This window comes from Rhipicephalus sanguineus, chromosome 1 (genome assembly GCF_013339695.2).
Source record: "Rhipicephalus sanguineus isolate Rsan-2018 chromosome 1, BIME_Rsan_1.4, whole genome shotgun sequence".
Classification (NCBI taxonomy): Eukaryota; Metazoa; Arthropoda; class Arachnida; order Ixodida; family Ixodidae; genus Rhipicephalus; species Rhipicephalus sanguineus.
Genome location: NC_051176.1, coordinates 270,462,584 through 270,481,325, shown reverse-complemented (window position 1 = coordinate 270,481,325; position 18,742 = coordinate 270,462,584). Strand labels below are relative to the sequence as shown.

General features: G+C 41.3%; 1 protein-coding gene and 1 long non-coding RNA gene across 7 annotated transcripts in view; both read left to right on the top strand.

The window, feature by feature from the left end:
- Positions 1 to 17,068, top strand: part of LOC119378957 (oxysterol-binding protein-related protein 6) — a 125,248-nt gene extending 108,180 nt beyond the window's left edge. For 5 of the 6 annotated variants that reach the window (XM_037648070.2, XM_037648069.2, XM_049411830.1 and 2 more), the window contains exons 20-22: positions 2,284 to 2,410; positions 3,746 to 3,868; positions 7,350 to 17,068. In XM_037648070.2, the coding sequence (XP_037503998.1) occupies positions 2,284 to 2,410; positions 3,746 to 3,868; positions 7,350 to 7,470 (371 nt within the window). In that variant the 3' untranslated portion in view covers positions 7,471 to 17,068. The remainder of the gene's footprint in view (positions 1 to 2,283; positions 2,411 to 3,745; positions 3,869 to 7,349) is intronic. The other variant, XR_005181083.2, reaches the window with a different exon arrangement.
- The window catches only part of LOC125756859 (uncharacterized), a 75,846-nt gene extending 58,778 nt beyond the window's left edge, over positions 1 to 17,068 (top strand). Inside the window, exon 2 of the long non-coding RNA XR_007414813.1 lies at positions 15,823 to 17,068. This is a non-coding gene — a long non-coding RNA (uncharacterized LOC125756859). The remainder of the gene's footprint in view (positions 1 to 15,822) is intronic.
- Positions 17,069 to 18,742: the final 1,674 nt, after the last annotated feature.

The following is an 18,742-nucleotide window of genomic DNA, read 5'->3' as shown; positions in this document are numbered from 1 at the left end:
GTGCATGAGCCATAAGAGTTGACTATTTGCAAAATTTGGAGTGACTTCTAGCTTAAGCTGCACGGTTGGAAAACAGTGCCTCTCACAGTTTACGGGCTAAGCATCACAGAGACAGCTGCTTCTGTAGTGTAGTTCAAGCATGTTGGCTTGATGCAGCTACACAACTTCTGCCATTGATAAGGAAGAGGATTCCCGTCCCATAGGACTTTTCACAGTGTCGCATTTTGAGCGATATTTATTTGTTAAAAATCTACAAGTCTGTTTCCATGGAATGCCGTTTTTCACCGAATACCTCTTGTGTACAGACACTGCTTACTAAGATGGGTTGCTGTTGTTTGATCATGCTTTTATGTAAACTGAATGCTAAATGTAATAGAAATGATATATAGTATATTGTTTCTGGCATATTGCTTCTCTGGGGCATGTTTTCGTTATGTGATTTTCTTTTAACTACTATTGATCTAAAGATCCAGAACATCTACCTCACTTATTTTAAAATCTATTCACGCTGCTTAAGAATGCGGTTGAGTTTTTGTACAAAATAAGTTTAAGCGGTTTTCCTGTCCTTATTCTTGGGTTGTGCAAGCGAACGTAAATCAGTTTTAGAGGTTATTTGTTCATTTCAAAGTTTAACAGGGGCTGAACCATTTTTTAACTAGAAGGGGGTGGAGGGAAGCAAGATTTGAATTCGAAACTTTTTCTTCACAGGACCCCAAGTTGTGTTCAGCGCTCCTCGAGCACTGCTCACAGCTTTGTTGCACTAAATAGCATTTCTAGAACACTATATTATAAAGCACACTTCCTCAAGAATTATTCATAATGATTTGGTGTTAACCAAGCATCAACAGACATTTCAAGCCATAAAATTGGCCGCGTATCTGCGTGCTTCGCTGCAAATGTCGTGTAAAGACGATAGAAGAGGCGCTGTGTGAGATATGGACGCCATCTGGCAATACGTCGGGAAACATGAGTGCTGTGTTGCGTGCTGGTAGTCCCGGCGCAGCAGCAGGCGAAGACCGGCGGTGACCAACGCGACCGGCGGGGACGCCAGCCAGCCCGAAAACGCGGTTTGGCGCGAAGCGCTGAAGCAGAGAAACGTCCGCACTCAACGAGTACTCTCCACACACTCTTTTATTTACACGTCGCCTGGGTAAAACAGGAACGCCAGAGCGGCGCCCACAACCGGCAGCCTGAAGGCCGCCCACAACGCTGCTTTTTCATTTTTTAAATATTTTTTTTCACGTTCTTGGCCTTCTCAAAACTAAAGTTTTTCAACACCAACCCATGGCATTCGTACAGTGCAACAGAACCGAAACCGAAACACAACAATGAGCTCGTGCGAAGGGCGCGGAGGAAGGCAAATTTCAGCGCAGTCGCATTTTCAGCTTTGTTGAAACAGCGCTCACTAGACGACGACGAAGTAAAAGAAGGCACAGGACAGGCTCTGCCTGTCCTGTGCCTTCTTTTACTTCGTCGTCGTCTAGTGAGCGCTGTTTCAACAAAGATGAACGCATACCAACTCGCTCAAGCTTCCATTCTTATGCATTTTCAGCGCAGCTTAAGAAACTAGGGTCCTTAAAATTACGTATGTATGCATTTTCTATTAAAGGAACACGCCACCTAATACTTACCTAGTGATGTTGCACCTCAGATATGCATGATATTTACTTTTTGATCGACAACGTTCACAAGTATGAACAGCCGTACCAGTTCAAGACGGCTGGCCCTTGGGCAAGTGGTTCAACTTTGGCCGAGTGGCTGAATCGAGGGACGTGCCGACAAACAGAAAGACAGAAAGACAGACAGACCAAAATTTCTGCGTTTAAGTTCCCCAAGAAAGACTATCGTCTTTAATATTTTGCCGTGCAGGCTCATCTGTTTTCTTTCCTTTTGCTATAATCCTAGTGTGCGCAAGGCATCGCCTATCCTTTGGTTTTATGGAAACCTGTGTTAGTGTCCTCGTTTTGGATGGGGCCAGCTTGCATAGCAAGTTTCCACAGAGCTGCTTATGGCCAAATTGCGATTCCACTCACTTTGTCACTGTGCTGATAGTGATGTCATCAGAAGAGAACAAAGATTTTGGTGGCACTTTCAAAAGAAAAAATTAACTTTTGCTTGAGCTCTTTCACCTGTGCGAAGCACCGTACACGGATATTCATTTTGAGCAATTACAATAAGTGCCTTTACACCAGGTACTTGTTAAAATCTTGAGACATGTTGTGTTACAAATTCATAGTGTTGGTGTCTACAAATATCCATTTCGTTTTTCTTTTGCCAACCAAGGAACAATGCCTGAAGACTATGAGCTGTACTATGGTTTTACACGGTTCGCCATTGAACTGAATGAACTTGACCCACAAATGGCCAAACTGTTGCCTCCAACTGATTCAAGGTTCCGGCCAGACCAAAGGTACCGCTTCTACTTCTGCAGCTCTGTCTCCTGTGTCTGTGCGTTAGCAATTTCCTTAACCCTTTGTGTGCTGGTTGTATTTCTGATGTGCAACATATTCAATTTCTGTCTAAGTAACACATTAGCAGGCTTTCATTTCAAATGTCATTTATTGTCAATACGTTGCTGAACATTCAATAGTTTTCTAAATCTGAAAAAGTAAAACAAATGAACTAGGACTTTGCAAATTTTTTAAATTATGGTATTTGTTTCTCTGACAACATGGCCTCCTTGTTGCTGTCATGGCCTCCTTGAAGACACCTCGCAGTCAAACATAGTAGTCCTTTGAATGAAGTTAATAAAAGCTTTAGAATTTCTGCATCGTTTAGAAAATGTGGGCATTTACAGCAGTCTGCCATGTTGGAAATGAAGGACACAAGCAACACTAATAGGCTCTAAGGTTGTCGTAAAGCTTTACATTAACCAACTACTGAGGAGATGGCACGACCAGCCAGTGGATGTTTAATTTTGTCGAACAGCAGAATTTTTCATGTTTCATGTTCTCAAATTATTTCAGCCATGGCTAGAGTTGTGCATCGGTGATCAGACAAGCGTACTTGGGCACAGCACTTAGAATTTTGAATAAGAGAAACATACTTGAATGCTGTAATCAACTTATTTTTCAGAATTTTTGGGTGAGTCTACAGTTCATGTTTAGTTTTGGGAACATTTTATCCTTAGGTGTAGTTAGAGTATATGTTCTATCATTCCACTGCATGGAATTCAGTGCTCATTAGTTATTCTTGAAGTTAAAATTGGGTGAAGAACATATATATCTGCTAGTATTAATCGAGCTTTGTCGTCCTTGTAAATATATTGAACTTGTTTGCGGTAATTAAGATATCAATATATTCCTGAATGGACCTTTTCAGTTAATCATCCCATACGGAATGTGCAATTCCACCACTGTCAGTGAGCATTACAGCAAAATGAAGTGAAAAAAAAAATGAAGAGGTTGGGTTTGCTATGTGAATGTGAGGTGGTCCCTTGGCTCCAATATAGGAGGAGTCGGGGAAGGAATATTGCTTGCGGACGTTACTCCAGGCAAAAGGGGGAAGGTGTCTCTATTTACGAGGACACTTGCGTCCTGGTGGCATGGAGCATGACAGTTAACTTCTCCACTAATGAACCGATATGAAAACTTGTTTGGGTGAAACGCTCCCACTTTACAATTATGACCAAAGTTTGCGATAGAACCTGGTGAGGGTCCCTTCGAGAAAAAGCTTCAGAATGTTTCATAACCAAATGTTGTTTGAGATCTTGCACTTACTGGGATGTCATTGTGTATGATTACAGGCTGTTGGAGGAGGGCAACATTGCTGCAGCTGAAGCAGTAAAGTCTCAGTTGGAGCAGAACCAGAGGGAACGGCGGAAGCAGAGGGAAGAACAGGGCATTGAATATCAGCCAATGTGGTTCAGGTAAGTTCATCCTTCAGGCAGAAAGCTTTCTTGAAGGGGCCCTGCAACACTTTTCCAAGTAATCATGTAATGACCTCACTATCGGTGTTCATTGCCCTCACGAATCGACTGCCACAAAAATTTTTAGAATCCGTCAAGTGCAAGCGGAGTTACAGGGATTTGTCATGCAACCTAAGCGCTTTCCCTCTCCTTTTGTCCCAGCGAGCGAGCTGAAAGCGACACCGGACGGGGGGGGGGGGGGATGACAACAGGGTAAGAGCTACGTACGTCAGCGCGCGTCATGACTTTGAGCACTTCATGACCTTGCATCATGACCCTGAGAAGAATTGGCTAAAACATGTATTTTCTGAAAATCACATTTTCAGTTTCTTTGCGCGGCCTTTTTCTCTCCGATTCCAAAATAGCTGCCCTGAAAACCACGTAGAAGTGCTCTAAATAATATGTTGCGTCCACCAAGGTGATGAAAATTGTTGCAAAATCGCAAAAAAAAAATGCGTTTGTCAAAAAAAAAACAGTAGCTCTGCAATGGTGCAATCGGGCGCCGCCATCTTCAGGTCCTTGTAATGGGTATTTTTCTTTCTTCAAATTCTCCACTTCAGCTAGCTCCTCCTATGAGAAACAAGCGCACAAAAAAAGCAAAGGCTTGAAGGTCATTTTGAGGCTCCCGATTAGCCAAGTCTGCCATGTTGCTACAGCACGCCTCGCCATTGGTCCAACACCCGCTTTGAGGTAGCGTTGTTGGGGTGCTCCGTGCAAAGGGAAAATTGTACAGAGCAAGAGACACAACTTTTTTTTATATATAAATATTTTCGGTGGTACTTGCTTTTGTAAACTACAGTACCTTAATGTGCAGCATGCCTGTTGAAACTGCACAGCCATTGTTCCACTTCTCCGTCAGGTACTGGAGAAGTCAGTCTTCTATCGCTGGAAACATGTAGTGCTTGCATTGTGAAGGGCACCTCTGTAAAATTGCTTTCCTAAGTGTGTATTCTTGGGTGCACCATCGTGGTACATATTTTTCATCAATCGTGAACTTCCCACTAGCCACTCTTTTTCCATTTCTTTGGAGAAGTCAATATCAGTTTCATTTTAAAGTGGGCAGTGTAGCCCACATATTTCCCCATCCAGAAGTGATGATAGTGGCAAACTTACAAACAGAGAAAGTCGATAAGCTTCACTGAACACTTTATACACCAATTCCGAGATTGCATGTACTAATTTGACGGGAAAGAACAAAAGGCATGAATGGGGTGTTGGTGGCACTGGCACTGGCTATTCTTCGCTATTCCCGTTGCATGTCACCTGCTTGCATAGGTCAGCAAATATATTGGAACTCACTCAGACTCACTCAAGAAATACATTTTGCTCTGAGAGCTCACTCGGACTCAGATTCACCGCACTTTACTCAACCGGACTCACTTGAACTCAGGCTCACTATACTTTTTCTCAACCGGACTCACTCGGACTCAAACTCACCAACATATTCCTCAGCCGCACTCAGACTCACGGCTTGAACTGAGCATGAGTGAGTCAACTCATGAGTCTGCTGGTGTAAAATTAGCATTTCCTATCATGGTGTAAATGCTCTTTAGCGCCAATAGCTCACATAATCGGTGCTCTACAATAAGCCTTTTGACCTCGTACCTTCAAATACGAGTTATCAGTGGTTGCAATCCAGTAAAGACGTTTTTATGAAATAATGCAACTCACAAGAGATATTTCTATCAAGAACGTCCCATGAAAGAGTTTGCAGGGGGAGTTCATGGCACCCTTGGGGTGGAGCATGAACGCTGGTGAGTTGAGACATGTGTGAATAGATTTGAGTATAAACGTAAGCCGATATAAGGCTGTTGGTAATGCCGATAGGGGAGTACATAGGGCCATTGGTCGGCAATAAAAGGTGGAGCTCACTCACATTCACTCAATAAATATATTTTCCGCTTAGGGCTCACTTGGACTCAGACTCGCCAAAATTTTCCTCAACCGGACTTACTCGGACTCAGACTCACTAAAATTTTCCTCAACCGGACTCTCTCGGACTCAAACTCACCAATCTATTGCTCAGCCGGACTCACTCAGACTCACGGCTCGATCTGAGTCTGAGTGAGTCTTGAGTGAGTCGACTCATGAGTGAGTTTGCCGAACTATGCCTGCTTGCAGTAATAAATAGTGACGCCCTGGAGACCAGCGATTGCAGCATCTCAATAATGGCCGTGGAATCTCAGAGGCTATGCTTTTGCTACTTGCTGGCTCATTGTTTTGCCAAATATCAAAACTGAAGAAATAAAAAAGCTTCGCAATTAACACTCACACAACAGATGGCACTGCCAACCTTCTGAAATATTGAGGGTGCAGTCTATACACGGATAATTTTTAAACATATTTTTTAGGGGATATTCGTTACAAAGTTTTGGGCATGGCATTTGTATGGGTGCAGCCATTACACAAGTGTATATGTTATGGTGTTCAAGAGGCAAATAACTTCTTTCAGTTACCATCACCTGTAAGTTTTGCTGGTGATACATCAGTACAAATGTCGCTAAAGAGCATAGACAGGCCCCCACAGCCCAAAGGCTTCTTTGTTAATGTGTGAGCAAAGACCTGGTTTACAATACGTACTATATCACAAATAACAAAAGCTTTGGGACAGTTTATTTTACTTTTGATTATGCCAGCACATTACTGAATACAAGCAAAAGTGGGGATGGGCGAGTAGTAAATTTAAAGCTCGAAGCGAATTCGGAACGAATAGTAATTTTGTCGAATAATTTCAAATTGAATAGTTTGAATAGTATTTATATATAACATATTATTAAAAAAATGAGCATTTTTGTCATGACCCAACTAACTTGTGCGGTATTTTTTAAGAATTGGAACTAGGTGTGCGCGAATGTCACTTTTTTGGTACAAATAGTGGCAGGATTTGAATAGTAATAGGGTACAAGTTATAAGCTTTAAAATACTTTATTTTAAAATTTGCCATACTTAGTGCATATAAGGCCACATAAAATGCTTTTAAACTTACATTTATCCTTCATATGTGGCTTCGCGGCAGTGCGGATTCCCCTGGATAGGCGGTTTCTCAACATAGCAGCCCCATGCTGCAGTGAAATTACCTTTTTAGGTGGGTCACGTGCAGTCACATATACTATTCGTTAATTTCGAATAATTCAAATTTGTGTCGGCGCGAATTCGAATATTGAAATATGCGTTTGAATGTTCGAAGCGGTCAAATATTCGCCCATCCCTAAGCAAAAGGCTTTCGCTGGTTGCCTACATTTCACTGTGCTTCTCTTGAAACTCTAAATATTTTTAGATATACTGCTAAGAGAGGCATTGCAGCTAATGCAGTGGCCTTGTTGTTTTCTGCAATACCGGATTGTCTCTGGCCTCAAATAGACCTACAGCAAATATTGCCAAAGCTTGTGTACTAAAAAAGAAAAAAAGAAGTCATGGCAGTAATCTTTTATTACCATTTCAGAAAAGAGACAACGAAAGATGGCAAGGAGCATTGGACTTACACTCACAAATACTGGGAGACTCGCACAAACCCTGGCTTCAGCAGCATCTCATTTCCCGAAAAGCTTTGGGATTCTCTTTAACACAGCAGGGCTCACTCACGCACAGTGCCAGAGTGGTGGTAGAAGTATTTGTGGATCCTTCTTTTTTTGTTTTGTTTTCTTATTTGTTGCTGTGCAAGTGCACAATCCGAATTTTGCATTATTTTCACCATTAACTTGCACTGCTTGTTCTTTTTCCACTCTGAGGGTGTGCGCCTGAATTCTTTGTGTCACTAACTGTATAAGCGGCATTTTGTAGTTTCGCTAGGTGACTACCTCCAGTACAGTGCACACATCGAAGCGTGGTATACTCAAGTCCTTGTTGTTTATTGATTGATTGATGCTTATCTGTTCGGCGCACATATCATGTGTATTTGGTGCATTTTAATTAGTGTTAACTCTGCTCCTACCCATGGACTTTCATGCTAGCAGTACTCCTGCTGGCAGGTGATAATTGCTGGGGCATTCTAGTTGTGTGATGCTTGTGAGTTTTACATACTTTGAATTTTGAAAGAATATGCTGCTTCAGATTGCTCTACTTGGTGACATTAACCTTGTACCTTCACCAGGGGTGTGGAAATATCAAATTATTGTTTTTTCTATTGTTCTCTCATGCTTTCATGTTAACAAGGAGTCTGCTCTCTTGAAAAACATGGAAGAACATGATTCACACATTGTACTCTTTTGACCTGGGTACCATTAAGCATGCTCATTAATTTGAAGTGCCTGGTTTTAGAATTGGTGATTTAATTTTTATTAGAACAGCAACTTTTTTCAAGCTTCCAAGTACTAATAAATTATCATTGTTGGACAGGCTTTTTGAATAACAATAAACACAGACACAAAAACAAGCACTGTGGGACATGTTGTCAAGTGGAACATCTTAAAATTGTAAATATTCAATGTGATCGATTTGTATTATGGAACCAACAATACCGAGAAACCAACTAGCTGAAAACAAGCAGGGGTAAGTCACTGTGTTTGTCAAGTTGTTACATGCATATCTGTTAAAATTCCCAGCACCTTAAGGCAACATCTGGGAGTAATATTAGTATTGTTCACTGCTTGTAGATGCTATGGTTGGTGAAATAAGAGAGGACGTGTGGGCTGTACGCTTATGCTGCATAATAAATAGATGTATAGGAGGTTATGGGGCCATGAACGTTTTGAATGAATGGATATTCAATCATTGATCCTGTAGTGTGTATTCATGGTGTGTGTATATACTGTTGCACAGTTACTGGGTTTCATAGCCTGGCCATAGTGGCTACATTATGGGAGATTGGTATAATGGCCAAGTACTTAGGTTTTAGTACTACACATTGCCACAAAATGGTCAAAATCAATCCAAAGCACTTCACTACAGGATTTCTCACAAGCAAGGCATTGCTTTTGGGTATGAACCCCATCAATCAGTCATCAAACAAATAGTTAAGTTCATTTTAGCAACGTTAACTTCTTTCTATTTTACGACTTGAACTTGTGCATTATTTTCAATGCTCTGTTGGATCTCAGCTTTCTGTTAGCAGTGTTTGAGAAAAGTGCAGTTTTGATATTTTCACACCCCTGTGTATAGATACTGTTGAAGTGGCCAGTTTGTACAACACATTGATACAATGTGTTTGTATTATTTGCTACAAGGATTTTATCATTTACTTGCTGCCATGTCATAAGATGCCAAGGACTACATTCTGCAGTGCTGGTGCGTGAAAACTGCTTTAACAGGTTTGGGTTGCTGTTGAAACCCTCGAGTTTGCCTTAACATGTGGGACAGTTTTGACCAGGTGCACTGACTGGCCCACATTCTTACCTAGCCATGTACCATCCCGATACACGTGATGCTTCCATATATGAGTAGGCAGGCACAGTTCAGTGTCTGTACAACAGTAGTCTTTCGCTCTGTATAAAAACGAGAGGCAGCCACTCTTATACATAAGAAAATAACCTAGCTAGAATGAAGTTCACCTTTTTTTTTTCCTGTGGTCACTGAAGGAGCCCTGGAACACCTTTGCTTGCCTTTTCCCAGATATCAGTCCATTTTTCACTCTTTCATCGACATTGTGTTGCAGTGCATTTGATAAAGGTGCCAACGTTTGACTTTCTTATTTGTAAATGTCGATTATGTTTCGAAGCACATTGATAAAAGGTTAAAATTAATGGGTTCAGAGCATTATTTTGGAGGAACTTTTAAGTGTCTCTCTTTGGCAGCTGCATGCTACTTTCAGATAATGGCAACTTTCTCTTAAATGACTCTTCTTTCATCTTGAAGATTTCTGCAGAATGGATTCAGTTATTCAGTGTTCCTCTGCTTCTAGATATCAAATTAACTACCCCCTCGCCTTGCCATATACTAGCCTCCCAATTAACTCGGTTGAAAAAGTGGCTACCCACTGAAAGGGTGTGGTGCTGGTTAACCGAAGCAGGATGAATTTTTGTTCAGATATGAAGCTTTTGTTATGTTTAGCCCGTGTGGGTTTCCTTGGTAGCTTCAAGTGGGCACCAACGTTCTCTTGCATGTTTATGCATGGCTGCTTAACCCTTTGAGGGCTTTTGCCATACATGCACGGTGGCGGTTTTCTGCTCCGCAAGGTCTTTGCCATACGGGTACGTTTTTGACTGTCCGTTTGCAATTTCACGCCGTAATGATGATGCATGCTCACTGGGAGGTGCTGCCTGTCCTACAAGCATTTGAAATGATTGTGCTACCTTCTTGCGGAGATAAAACAGAACTGATTTCCAGCTTCAGCGTGTCGCATGCTCTGTGGCAACGCCCTTTCGTGATTTCGGTTTCGCCATGTGATCGCAATGGAGGCGCGCGAAACTTGATTTTTATCTTTGTCGGCACTCCCTTGCAGGGGCGGCGCAAGTTGATTTCCGTCTTTATTGGCGCTGCTATTAGCTTGTTTATCACCAACGCTCACGAGGTATTGTCGCTGTCCTTGTTTACTGTGTTTACTCTGCTTAAGGCAGCCGCACACAGAAAAGATGTCGTGTGTATTAACACAACTCGTCGCTCGAAGAGGAGAATGGACATGCATTTTATGTGTGCATGCTGCGATAAGGCGCTGTGCGTAGACCCGTGTTTCAAGGATATCACGCTCTGAAATGCTATTGAGCATATTGCAGCTCTGAGTGATGCTGACATCAAAATACTGTTCCTGATTTTTTTTACAATTCTTTCATGACTTTATACATTTGGTACATTCAAAATCCGCAATAAAGTAATTTGACCATCTGGGAAACCTTTTTTTAAAAAAATTCGACCCTCAAAGGGCTAACAGCGGGTGTGCCTTGGTCCCACTTCGTATCTGGCGTGCCAATGACAAGGGGAGACAAATAGCCTCAATGACAAAAAAACAGTAGCATCTGTAAAAGGTGTTTCGGGGCCCCTTTAAAAGTTGTGTCTGCAGCAGTTTTAGAGACAGATTTAATAGGGCTGGGCTTTGCTGTCCCTCTTTTTCTTTTTGCTTTGCCAGTTGGCTTAATTGTGTTATGCTTGTAACCTTCAGCTGAATCCTGCAGGCAGGTGTGTCAGTTGAGGTTATGCATTAATTTTGAATTTGAAGTGAATTGTGTTTATGGTTAAAAGGCCATGCCTTGTGGCTTTGTAGTGCTTCTTAGTCCAAGGAATGTGGGTGTGCCATTGAGCTATGAGACACACATTGCAAACACTGTGATTTGTTGAAGTGTTGAGGCGGCAACTGCGAGTGTTGCCTCCAAAGAATAAAGCCGCACAAAAGCCGAAGCATTAAAAAAAAAATGGAAGCGAGTGGCAACAGAGATAGTGCCTCATGGTGAGAGAGAGCCAAACAAACAAAATCTTATTCGCACAGTCCGCTTGTGGAAAGTGTGCTACAATCTTTTATGTATGTGGAGCACTTGTGATTCATGAGTGCATTTGTGCAGTTGAGTCAGTAATAATTACAGTAATAAGAGAACATCAGTAATAATATATAGTGTTAACTTGATGTGCTATAAAAAGTTTCAAGCTGGAATTTTATGTCTTACTATATGTTGTTTGTTTAAAAACAGAAATTGCTGTTACAGGTTGGAGACACAAAGGGTATTTTTGTGTAAGTGCATCCAATCATGTTTCTGTGCATGGCTGTCTGTCTATTGGGCAGTTCTTGTGTTACATTCAGGTCTGCTGAAGCACTTTTTTTTAAAGAATTATTTGTAAGGGCTATTCGACAAAAACAGGCAAGCTATCTGCAGAAAAATGTACTTATTGTTTTAGACAGTGTTTCTTAAGGTGTGTCTTTTTTTATGAGCATCACATTTGATATAAACCGTACTTTTTCCAAAATTTGGTAGTGATGTGGATAATTTTGTCATTTCTAGGTGTTACCTAAATGTTTATATTGTTGTAAGGTGTGCTGTTGGCAAAGATTTGGGGCTGCTATGATAGTAACTAACTTAGCGAACAAAAGTCCTACTTGCAGTTGGTTTGTTCATGCCCAGAACTGCTCGAGTTACTTTCGTTTATTAGGTGCTGCATTTAGCAGTCTTGTAATGAGAAAAAAAAGTGCATATGATACCATTGTTGCACTGTCTTTGTGTTGTGTTTTGTTTGTACATTTGTGACAATCAGAAATAATCGTGATGCACTCTGACGACTATCAGGACATGCTGTAGACAATTTTGGTGTGCGTTGACCAAGGCTATTGTCGAGTGGTGAGTAAAGCCTTGCTTGAGCTATTTGAAGAGCTTTACTGATGCTTAATCATGTTTTGCTTGCTTCTTTTTTTTCTCTCTCTTCGGGGTGAATTTGATTCTAACAGACCCTTGCATAGTATTTACTTGTTGGCAACTGTTACAGTTTTCAATGCTGATAAGGGGAAAATGTGTGAAAAGAAATTGCGTCCATGGTCCCTGCGAAAGGCTACACCTCTGCTTGTTGAGTGATATACCTAAACTTGTCAAACAGGCATGTGTAGGGGCTTTTGTACTGTTAATGAGAGCAAGTAACAGTGAAGGCCTGTGGTTTTTGTTTGCAAGAGTTGCATGCTTGCAATGAACAGAGGCTGGTTCTGTATACACTAAAAGAGTTTACATCTTCCACACTTGTAGCTGTGCCACTGTGATGATGGAAGTTGTTGCACTGCATATCCCTCTGAATCAAAGTCTAGCCTTGTGTGCTCTTGGGCATCCATGCAGTTGTTTTTTTTTTTTTTTTTGTCTTTTTAAGATGCTTGTGCAAGCTCAAGACATATTTTGGTAGCTGCACTTATTGCATTTTCTGAATGGCCTAAGTGTGAATCAAAGGCTGGTCCTTGTGGCTTCTTGTTTAGGAGTAGTGAGAATTTTATTCCCTTATTAAGATATCAATCTAAGTAAAATAATTTGCATTCCCCGTTAGCTGTCCTAGTAAAATCATGGTAAGGTGCACGAGTGCGGCTTGCAGGTATGGAGATTAGCATGACAGGGATTATGTATTCTTGCACAATTTAGGTGCCTTTCTGGCTGAATTTATTTGTGTTTCACATTTAATATGATTAGTTCTTACGTTTGCTGGTACACTGGTTCTTTTAAGTGGCCCTTTGTGTGTAATGTTGCTTAAAGGAACTGACAACTGATTCTTATGATACCCGTTTTTTATGGTGCAATAGAAAGGCCGTTGGTCACAGTGCCTGATCCTACAGTGGGATCACAAAACAATGGCGAACATTTTTTTTAATGAAAATTTCTGATTCTGCAGTCACAGTCGTGTTCATGAGGTCATACACTCGAAACATCCTGGAAATAGGGATGGGTAAGCATAACAGTGATTGTGCACTGGCATTGGTGGCAAGCAAACAACGAGCATGGCCCAAGCTTTAAAGTAATATTTTTATTTACGAAGCCGACATTCGTACAGTTCATGCTTTCGAAAATGTTTAATTATTTCTTATGTGCTTTTCTGTCCAGCTGCTTCGGTCATGTACAAGTCCTGCATTCATTACGTAACAGCGCGAAAAGAACAGGAAAACTTTCGAAAGCACACATACGACAGGACACGGCGCTGCAGGCACTGTGGCACACTGCAGGCACAGTGTGCCTGCAGGACACAGGCTCAGTGTGCCTTCGAAAGTTTTCCTGTTCTTTTCGTGCTGTTACATAATGAATGAATACCAACTAGCCCGGTTTACTGTACAAGTCTTGAAACTATAACTGTTTAAAAGTTTAATTCCTTCTTAAATTGTGAGTAGGACATTTGATTCTTTCAAGATAAATCACGGTGTTTTCATTTCTAGCAACGTCTTGTGGCATGTTCTCGATGGTTGTCGGTCCCTTTAAGGCATAAATTCGTTGTGCCCAGTTTCACTACAAGCTGAAAGTAATTGTTTTCTGGTGCTTTTTAGGATTTACAGTGAACTAGTGTTTTGATCTCTTAGTTGTGAATGTGGAAGTATTTTTGGATGTGATCTAGCAATGTGTGGTGCACCTTGCTTGTATGCTTTACTGCTCAGTGCAGCAATGATTCAGAAATGCCTTGATCACTGAAAAGCTATAGATTCTCGGAAAAAGAAGGGGATTGTGAACCAAGGAAGAAGAAAGTGTAGACTGCGACATCTTTTCGAATATTAATGTCAGCAGCCAGCAGTTAAGAACTGTAGTGGAGTTTATTGCCCTGTGTAAATATTGAGCATGGCATGGTTTTGTGTAACAAGATTTTGGCTTATGGGGGTCTTATTGCTTAGTGAATGTTGGACAGGATTCCAGCTTGCTTGTTTTGTGTGTACATTTATAGGCTGGAGCAGGCCTTAAAGATATTTTTCTGGAGACCACCATTTTCCAGACTGAGCCATTCGCCAAGTGATCGTTAAGATTAGCCCTACTTTACAATTTTAAAGGGCTTATTTAGGTCAGCGTACTTTTTTATTTCTGTGATGAGAGAGTAATAGACAGTTAGGTCTTATAATATTTTATCCACATGAATTGTCATACTGGTAAATTGGCATACATTTATGAGGTGTACCTGCTGAAATGCTGGATATGTTACTGTAGCAAAATTGTTCATGGTTTAAATAGATGATACCTCTGCCCACTTGTGGCATGTGAAAATGTTTGAGTGGGTTATTGCACTTTGGATGTTAATGTTAGATTTGATTGCTTGACTCTTTGGGCCAAAGTATAGCTAGGCAGTGATGGGCATCAACTATTTGTACGTAGTTACCCTTCTGTGCTGCCCTGTTTAGTAGTTTCAACAACTAGTTTACTACTTTTCAAGCAGTCTAGTCAAGATATGCTAACCACCACTTACTGGGCATTTCAATAGCCTCGTTTGTATGGGCAATTCCTGAACACTGGTCTGTGCACTACAATACTAAATTGGTGCAAAATTCCACATGCTGACAAAAACTTCATACCTGATTTATAGATGATAGGTCGATATAATTTCTTGTTTCCCCAGAAATGTCATAGAAAACTCTGTATGCTACGACATGCATTCATTTGTGGCAGCAGATGTAAAATATCCAAGGGTCATGAAGCCTCTTTCAGTTTTAAATAGCCTTTAGTTTTTATTATCAAGGGCCACAAGGATGCAGAATAGCTTTAGAGTGATTACAATGTTCATAAAATTTTGTTACCAACAAAGCTGAAATTGTGCATTTGTGAGCTGAGGCACTATGGAACTTGTATTGTGACATCGAATTACCTGGTGAGAGCATGAGCATTGAAGTCAACGCACATTTGAGCTTGGAAAAGCAAGCATGACCTTTGAAAACACATTAACTCTGGGATCATGATGAAGCTTGAATGACAAGCACGTTTTAGTGTTGAGAGAATTTAGGCTAAAACTTCAAGCAAAGCAGGTGATCATACATATCGTTCGTTCTAAAGTCCTGCTTAGTTTTCATAGAAGGGTATTGTGAATTCACGTGAACTTAATCCCATTTAGATGAGGGTGAGAAGAAAAGGTGAAATGAAATTTCTTCTGTACAGGGTATCTTGCATTGTATGTTATGGCTATGCTAGTTGCTGCGCGGGTATCCATACTATGGTAGCACTGTAGGAATCTTCATTTTTTTACTTTAAAAAACGACAATTGTTAAGCAGTCTTACTGCCATTGGATATATCAAGTGGCACTCTTTGCAGATTGCATAGTTTTCTAATTATCTTCACTTTGCATGCATATAAGATGAGACACAGAACATTGCCACTTGCCGCGGCTTGTTGTCATCGCATCTTCAAAGATTTATAGAACAAATTTGTAGCATCACTTGCCAATCATCAGTTTCCCAAAATAGAGAGGTGCCTCATTCAATAGAGTGCAGCATATTCCTTGCCCCGCCACGGTGGTCTAGTGGTTATGGCGCTCGACTGCTGACCCGAAGGTCGCGGGATCGAATCCCGGCCGCGGCGGCTGCATTTTCGATGGAGGCGAAAATGTCTGAGGCCCGTGTACTTAGATTTAGGTGCACGTTAAAGAACCCCAGGTGGTCGAAATTTCCGGAGCCCTCCACTACGGCGTCTCTCATAATCATATCGTGGTTTTGGGACGTTAAACCCCAGATATTATTAGCAGCATATTCCTTTTTTTTTTTAAATTTTCAATTCATATAGTCACCAGCTTACAAACCTTGTGGAAGATATTTCAACTGGAAATTCAGATAAAAGCATGGTGTTCAATGCAAAATAATTATGGCATTGTTAACCACCTCCTTCATTTGTTATTCTTTTATATGGCAACAACTTTCTTTTTTTCTACATGTCTGCATATCTGCTGCCACATGCCAAAATCGCTTTTTATATTTTTATTCTGTTTTTCACTTATTTTACCATCCTAAATTTTAAACTAGGTGCTTCTACAATTTAATCGTGTTTTTAGGCCTCTTTTCTGAAATCAGTTCCTGTGGTTCACCTTGTTCTCCACCTTTTAAGTACGCACGTGCGTGTTTGTATTCAGTGCACCCAGTGAATACTAAAGCAACATATACATGCAGTAAAAAATTGAGGCATCTTGAACAATGCTTAAAACCTTAGCATATGCTATAATCGTTGAGAGCATGCCATGCTGCCAAAAGTACCATTTAAAGTGCTCATTAAGGTTCCTTTTTGTTTCATAGTTATGGACACATGCAGCGACTTGAAAAGTAGTTTAAACTAGTTGTTTAACTAATATGTTAGCTGTTGCCCATCACTAGCTAGGATATAGATGTCTTACTGCAGGTACAGGCAAACAATGTTTAGGGGAGATATGTTCCATATCATATTTACCAGTAGCATGCTTGATAGGAATTTAAGAAATACTGTTTAACCACCTGGATATTAGCCACAGCAGCTGTAGTTATGAGTCATTGACTAGCAGCTTGCTTAAGAGAAGAATTTGTCAACTCTAGTTGGTGCATAGGCTTGGCTTTCGTTTTTATTGTATTTATTCTTTTTTATCCTTTGACAACTTGAAGTGCACCTCTTTTGTCGACTGCATTCCTTTCTTCAATCTCTGAAATCCCTTGCTTGCAGGTGTTCCTAAACAGGTGTTAGGCCATTCAAGCAATAATAGCAGCAGAGCGAACCCACTTGTACCTCTTCTTTTAAAAAAAAATTGTTGCATGTTTGTGCAAGCTCAATGCTTTTCGACACTGCGTTTTTATTGTTGTGAAAAATAAAAAGTGGCAGAGAGGCTGTTACAGCCATGTGCTTCTGGCATAGACAGATTTGGTATACTTTCTGTCCACATTTGTTGTGTCAACTGTGCAGAAGGGGAAACACATTTTTTTAACATAAGCGTTGGCTTGTAGCGTACTACTATGATGACGATGGTGACCCAGTGATCCTCTGCATTTGGCACTCAGAGGTGTAACTGGATTGGCAGCCCACAGCCCACACTCTTGCATTAATTAAGGATACAGCACAGAAGACATGGAGAAGTGAAGGAAACACAAGTATGGAACTAGTTTATTGCCTGATAACACAGATCATGTATATGAGGTCTGTCCCAAAAGCTTATGTGAGCGAAAGGGGGTGAGAGAGAATGGCAGCACCACTCTCTTTTGCTCTTTCCACTCTTATTGACAGAGGACGAGCTAGATTGCATTTTTCAAGGCAAAAATTTTATAGGTGTGCATTTCTTGCAACACATGTTGAACTTTGTCAAAAGGGAGGCTGACGTACAGACACTAAAGGATCACTATCGAAGTGCTTGCCAACTTTAGCAGAAATGATGCAGAAATTAGTAAAATATTGTGAATGGCCTATGAAAAGGATGCCATATAATTAAAAGAACTGTTCAGGCAGGTACTGTTTTTGGTCGTCAACACCCCATGGGTGTTAAAAGATCAGGGCACTCCTCATCATGCAAAGATGGAAAGATTTGTCTTGTGCTAAGTGACAGGGGCATAGGCAGAAATTTTTTTCGGGGGGGGGGGGGGGCACTTCCATGATCTGAAGTGGGGGCAGGGCAGGCAGATGTGGTCGAATGTCATTTTGTGCTGTGTATGCCATGGCAAAAAAATATATATATATCCCGGGGGGGGGGGGGCACGGGCCCAGTGTGCCCCCACCCCCACCCCACCCTACCTGGCTACACCACTGCTCAGTGACTGCTGAATGACTGTTCGAATAATATCGCAAGCACTTGGTTTGGGAAGGCCATCCACTTACCGGATTTTGACTGAAATTTTGGAAGTTAATAAGATTTGCACCTGAGTGGTGTCACTACTGCAGACACTAAAGCAAAAGTTGCAACTAGAAGAATAATAACGCGACAGCGCTAAAGAGCTCGTTTCCGCAGAAATTCCGGTATCGGCGGCGTTGGTTGTGAACAAAAAATCGGTGTTGTCCGTGAGCGAAACTTCGAGATAGATGCAAATTAATAAGAAATATTCAGTCCGAGTGGGAATCGAACGCAGGCCTTCTGCGTGGCAAGCTGTAGTTCTACCATGGAGCCACGTCAGTGCTTGAAACTGCTATCGCAACGAAAAATTTATTGAGCGGCGGAGAGGTCGTCTGAGCTACTGATTTCTATAGCCTGCTACTGCACTGGGGAAGAAACGGAACGATGATGTGCGTATACACAAGGCCATCACGTTGGAGCAACCTCAAGGTCATCCGTCTAGTCTAGTATATGACTTCTGTTGGCGTCAGGCCAGGGTCCTAACACAAAGCTATCAGATAATGTTTCTTCATAAATTCGTGCTTTCGAAGAAATCAGCTTCGGTCTTTCCCGTCTGTATGGTTGGCACGTGCAAAATATGCGTTTTATTGTTACTGGCACTTGAAAGGGATCGCGGTGTCACTGCAGACTATGGTGCGTGTATAACACCTCGTGGATGCAGCACCAAGTTTATGGGGCATGCGGTGCCATTTATGCAGTCTCCTGTGTCGTCG